General features: G+C 36.7%; 1 protein-coding gene across 1 annotated transcript in view; it reads left to right on the plus strand.

Moving 5' to 3' along the window:
• The window catches only part of LOC119886956 (contactin-4), a 43,322-nt gene extending 38,799 nt beyond the window's left edge, over nucleotides 1-4,523 (plus strand). Inside the window, 2 exon segments of the mRNA XM_038697969.1 lie at nucleotides 423-591; nucleotides 1,347-4,523. Coding sequence (XP_038553897.1) covers nucleotides 423-591; nucleotides 1,347-1,432 — 255 coding nt within the window. The 3' untranslated portion in view covers nucleotides 1,433-4,523.
• Nucleotides 4,524-6,200: the final 1,677 nt, after the last annotated feature.

Below are 6,200 nucleotides of genomic sequence, written 5' to 3' on the forward strand. Positions count from 1 at the left end.
GAATGCTATGCAGACCTAGTAATTTAATGACAACTTTTGTGAAGCTCTGTAAGGGAGCGAGCAGTGCATGTAGACAGAAATAGTTGCAGAGGCAATATTGAAATAAAATATTGCTGCATTCTGATGAAGATCTGCATACATGACGAAATATGCAAAAAGGACATCTGAAGTCATGTTTTGAAAAGCCTATGTTCCTTCACCTTCACTCATCAGACCAAACCAGCAACTCGCAAGGCATTTGGAATTCATTACCTTCTCTGAAATTTCAAATGCGAGAAAGGGACCATTGTTTATGCTTTGTTTTTCATACACTGACATTGAATGAAGTCATGCATCTCATTGCTAAAGGGTCGTGATGGTTATTTCTGACTGTTATGGATGAAGAATGAAATGTTGACCGTAGGATCCACACTCTCCTCCAGGTTGTACATCGTCAGAACTGGCATGGCAGGACTACTGTATTGGAAACCAATAAGACCAGTGTGGAGCTGCAGATTCCCTCTGGAGAGGACTACCTTATTGAGATAAAAGCACTGACTGAAGGGGGCGATGGCACCAGCAGTGACCCCATCTGCATACCAAAGATGTCCAGTAAGTTTCAAATACTCTCCAGCATGCAAATGATTAGAGCTGGAATTAAGCAGAAAAGCATTGGGATGGGTGCACTCTCTGTAACTAATCCCCTGTGTGACAGATACTATTTATCAGCTTTTCCATAGCTTGAACAAGGCTTTCAGAATACACATAGAAATTGCAATAAGACTACACCAGACTAGGAAGATGAGACAACAAAACATTCATAGTGAACTCTGTGTTTTCAGTCCAATCTAAAAAAAAAATCAGTGACCTTGGGCAAAACGTTCTGCCATGGGCTGTGGTGTTTTTTTTTACATGGCCCATGGCAAAACTTGTTGTTCACCACAACAATACAAATTTCATCTAATATTCATGAAATTTGTTATATGATGTAGTGAAAAAGTGAGATTGCAGCCAAATCTAGATGACACATGTACATATGAACTCCAATAGATGCACTAGGTTTTGGTGGCATTTGGCCTGTATGTGACATTACAGCAACTTGATGACACTGTCTGCCCCGTGGATTTAGGTGTTCGCGAAAAATCAGCGAGATAACCTATCATCGTGTGTACCTTGATGCCCATCTGCACCCAGATGCAGATAATAAAAAAATGTACATGCTGTATTTTCAAATTTTTCAAATGTAATTTGTAATGCAACGTTTTGTACCATCTATGTGCTATTTTATTACAAGCCCAATATGCTGTGTTGCATGGTATATGCATATGCTGTATGCATGGTTAATATTTCTTTTCTTTTCTTCCTAGGTCTTAACTCAAAAGGATATGTGTGTCCAGAACCAATGAAGATTTGCTGTGTTATGTTTTTTGTATGTTCTATGTTCATTTTGTAGGTTCTAATGCCTTTATATTTAGCTCTGGACATTAGAATGAATTTAGTTTACGATTCTTTTATACAGATTTGTGGAATAAGCAGATAACTAGAGAGTTTATCAACAGCTGGTTTGCAAACCAAAACTGGATGATAGAAGCGTTTTCAAATGCCCACAAATCTGTGGCTGCACCGTTACTCATAGGCAACAGCACTGTTACAAAACATTTTCATCTGCTTATTTTCAGGACCACTTCAATCCTGCATTTGATAAAAATGAAAATTCATTAATTTTGAACTGAACCTGAGCACCGGTTCATGTTTCCAAATTCCACTGTCTGTTTCCACCTATCTTGCCTCAACTTAAAAGTTATTTATTGGCTAGTAGGCCTACCTCTCACTAAATAACCTACAAGCACATCACAGTTTGCTTACTTTGTTCCTGAGTTAACTAAGCTCGGCTCCTTATTCTAACCCCCAAACAAACGGCAGTTTTTGCCTTAAAATTGTACTCCACTGACTTAGCATTGCACTCCTATAAAATTGCTGGAGTCAGGGTGTGTTGTGCTAGTAGCGGCTAATTTAGCCTTGAGCCCAGTGGTTTTCATACTTTTTCTGTCACAACCCCTTCAGAAGTCAAAAATTTAAAAAAATGACTGCGTTTCATCTACTGTAGATTTTCAATCCAGCCCTGCATATTGGCTCAATGGCATTGTTTGCTTACACGCCTAAATAGAACAAAGCCATCATTAATTTGTCTCTGAAGGTTCTCAGCCATCCAGGTTATATTATCCAAGGAAGGTTAAAGTCAAGAGCAACTGTACTTGGTTGCAGATACTTGAAGATGTTTCGTCTCTTGACCAATAGACTTTGTCAGTTCTGACTAAGGCCACATCCACACTACTACGTTTTTGTTTTAAAACAAAAACAATCTCTGTCCACACCAGCGTTTTAGCTGCGTTTCAGAGTTGATCTCTGGTGGCATGCGCGTGCCGGTGTAAACAGGAAGCAGATGGTCTGCTCTGATGGTCTTCTGCAGTTGCAGAAGATTTGGCGAAAGAATAAAGTAATACAGACAAAGAACCACACAAGAGGTTTTTTTTGCATTTGCACCAACAATGAGCTGGAACTGTTACTGAAAGTACAAAGCGACTGTGGCAGCGGAAAACGAAGTAAATACGGCGACATGCACTATAAGTGTTATTTTCACAGTACAAAATATTTTAATAAAAATACCAAAACAATAGTGTTGTGTTTTTGCTTTGTATGACTTATAAGACTCAGTCAGAGAGCCAAACGTGAGCGTCTGTGTCATTGTTTTAAAAGTCTTCCGTTTCACCTGTCCGCACTAAAACACTAACCCAGAGTTTTAAAACGAAAACGACCTAAGCAGTGTTTTCAAACGTTCGGTTTTAGGTGTTCGGACTTAGTCTGGATGCGAGATGAAAATGGGGCAAAAGGTCTGCGTTTTAAAACGAAAACGTACTTGTGTGGATGGGGCATAACTGGTAGGGATTATTTAACCTCCGTGGGGTCATCGATACCGCTGGTTTGTTAGTGCTCCTGGTTGTTTTAACCACAGTCGTTATAGTTGTTGGAGCCAACCAAGGCCTAGTCTGAACGACCACCGTTTGCATCCTCACCTGAGGCCAAAAGTGAACGGTGCTTTAGTTTCCTGGGAAGTGATGAAAGGACAGCATTATAAGTGGGGGCTAAGTGGTGTTGCAGACCCCCTCCCATATTAAGCAATGGCTAACAGGGGAGGAGAAGGAATTAATTTGAATTACATTGCTTGTTATTAATAACACCTGTGCTTTTCCTACTATGACAAGTCAAAATAACCACTTAGAGCAAGGCCGTATGTTAAGGAGAAGCTCCCTATATTAGCTAACAATGCTGCCCATGCTAGTTTGTTTGGGGTTATAACTGTACATATCATTCAAATATATATTTATAACCATTTAGGTTACATGTGCAACCTGATGTGACCTCCAGTCACCAGAGGTGTCGCCAGATCCATTAAAAGGAACAATCTTGAGGATTAACACTTTAATAGCACACTCTTTTCATCCACAGAGTTATGGCAGCCTGTGTTGATTTGTGCTGCTTAAACATGTCACATGTTGAGAACAGATGCCAATCCAGATAAGATGAAGGGATTTATTGCAAGGGAGATGAAATGATGGCATTACTACACTTACCATGTATCACACCCCCAAAACTGAAAGATAACTAAGTATAACAGATCTCCTGAACCTCTCGTTTGTTGTCACCTCATTTTGCTTTGTCCATTTAGTGTGCTTTTCATAAAACACAAACATTAGCATCCACCATAACCAAGTGGATCTCATCTTGTTGCACATGTATGACTTGATCAAAGAAACGTTTGTCTTTGAAGGTTTTCAGTCATGCTCAGTTTGAACAGACTTGATCCAACATGAACAACATCCAGTTGTCCAACATTTTTGCATAACATCCTTCATATCTTGCTAATTAACATACCTTAGCTGTACTTAAGTACGCTGTAGGATATCATATTACAGTACAGATCCAGATGATTTACATTTAGCATATGATGAACATAAGCTGCATTAATGCATTATTACATGTAATCCTAGAAATATTTCCCTGATACAAAATAGTTGTAGATGAACATAAGCGTAGGAGACAATAACACATACATTTTGTCCTGAACAAGAGTTGCTTGTTGAAATGACATACTTAAAGTATATATATATTTCCCTCATGTTTAGTTTTATGCATTATTTTTTATTTTGATGACTGAATTGCTAAAACATTTATTATATTGCATTATATATAGAAAATCTTGTCCATGTTGCTTTGAAGGATTTATTTTGTGCTGTTCAAGTACCATAATCTTTAAATCCTTATTTTATTTACAGTTTTTTTTTTTATTTGCTGGAATATCTCGTTATGATGTCTAAAATTTGTATTTATGAATTTGTTCCCTCTTTTATTTATGATTAATCTGCTTCTTTAACTGAATCTGCAATTTGTTTCTCAAGTAATGTAATACCATTGTATTAATACAATAAGATATCTCTGTGAGATGACAAGAAGACTCAATAAAATGTTCACATTGAAACCTTTAATCAGTGTGTGTTTAAGCTTGTGTGATTCATGCACCTGACTGGGAGTCTTTGTAGGAATGGTCTCAGAGATTTCTCCTGTACCACAGAGTGTGCAGTGGAGTGTGCAGTAAGTATACTAGGATCCTCATCCTGAAAGTGCAACAAATCCCACTTAATCACCAGTGTACAACACCATACAGTTTTTTTTTATAAATATTCCCTCAGAACTAAAAAAAAAAACAAATTAGCGGGAAAGATTAGTTTCCACAAGTTTCTATAGCAAAGACATGATTTTTGTAGTTTTGTATTTTAGAATGGAGTTATGACATCTAAGTGGAAGTTCTTCTTCACTGGAATATGGTATTGCACAGAATATAAAGTGTATACACAAATAAATTAAAAGAAATTACACTAACAAAATGACACTTTGTTTATCTGAGTGAATAGTGCCATTTCAGATACTTAAATACGGATACATTTTTAGCTAATAACTACTTAAAACATACTTTCCTCAATCTTAAATTTATTTCAGAAAAATATGTCTAAAGTATGTTGGCTATTTAAGTACCACATTAGATCTTGAGTATGTACCATTAACTTACACTGAAATTATTAATACTGTCATGTAAAGATGATTCGTCTTGTCCTCTTGTTTTTGCAAATGAAACACCACACTAGTAAATCTGATTGAGTTGTCTTTTATTTTTATTTATTTGCAGTATAGAAAGCACTTTCCCATTATAGGGCTATGACAACTAAGTTGGTATTTTTTTAGCATAGTATTGTACCTTGGGAATAATGAATGCTTCAATAAATAGAAAGAATATAATGTTTTCTTAAGCATGATACTCCAAGCAAACCTAATTCAACCACAGTATAGTAATTGCAGGATACTGTGTTTTGAGAAAAGAGGGTTGAACTGTGCAGACTTCAGCACAGATTATAGGTGTCATTTACACTGGGGACATGTCCTCACCACATTTTGAAATGGCTGTTTTTTTCCGCATCACTTTTTGAAAGCACAAAAATGTTCTGAAAAAAAGCTTTCACCAAGAAATGTTAATAAATAAAAAATGATTTGAGAAAGGTTTGCACAATAAGAAAACATGCAATGCAATTTAATTATAGAAGAAACAAATGTCCATTGTCCACAAAGTAACTTAAGCTAAAAATAAACAAGCTACTGATTACTGCATTTTATATTTTTATATTTGTGAATTGTCACCTGCCAGCTGAATATAAAAAAAGACATTTCCACTGTAAATTGGAGCAAAAAATGTCTCCAGAATACAGGAAAATAAGTGTTTAATGCTCAGATTTTCTTGGGGAAGACCTCAAGACCAGTGTTGGGCAAGTTACTTCCAAAATGTAATACCTTATAGATTACTAGTTACTGTCTTTTGAGAGTAATTAATTATAGTACAACATTACTGTCTCCAAATTGTAATGCTTTACACTACTTTTGTGTTACTTTTTAGTTACTTTAACTGCTATTTAATGGGCACATTATTCTGATGGTAAGATGCGCTGCATAGGCAACCGCATAGTTGTATTCTACTGATGTGCAGTTATCTGCGGATCGGGTGTAATCAAAATGAACCTTTTGATTAATAGCGGGTGTGGGGGAGGGGAGGGGGTAATTAACACATTACGCTGTGCTCATTTACGCACGAGGTGCAGCAGCATTACATGATTGAT

Source organism: Micropterus salmoides, unplaced genomic scaffold (genome assembly GCF_014851395.1).
Source record: "Micropterus salmoides isolate LMB-PRFRI ecotype aquatic unplaced genomic scaffold, ASM1485139v1 Ms_hic_scaffold_4, whole genome shotgun sequence".
NCBI classification, from domain to species: Eukaryota; Metazoa; Chordata; class Actinopteri; order Centrarchiformes; family Centrarchidae; genus Micropterus; species Micropterus salmoides.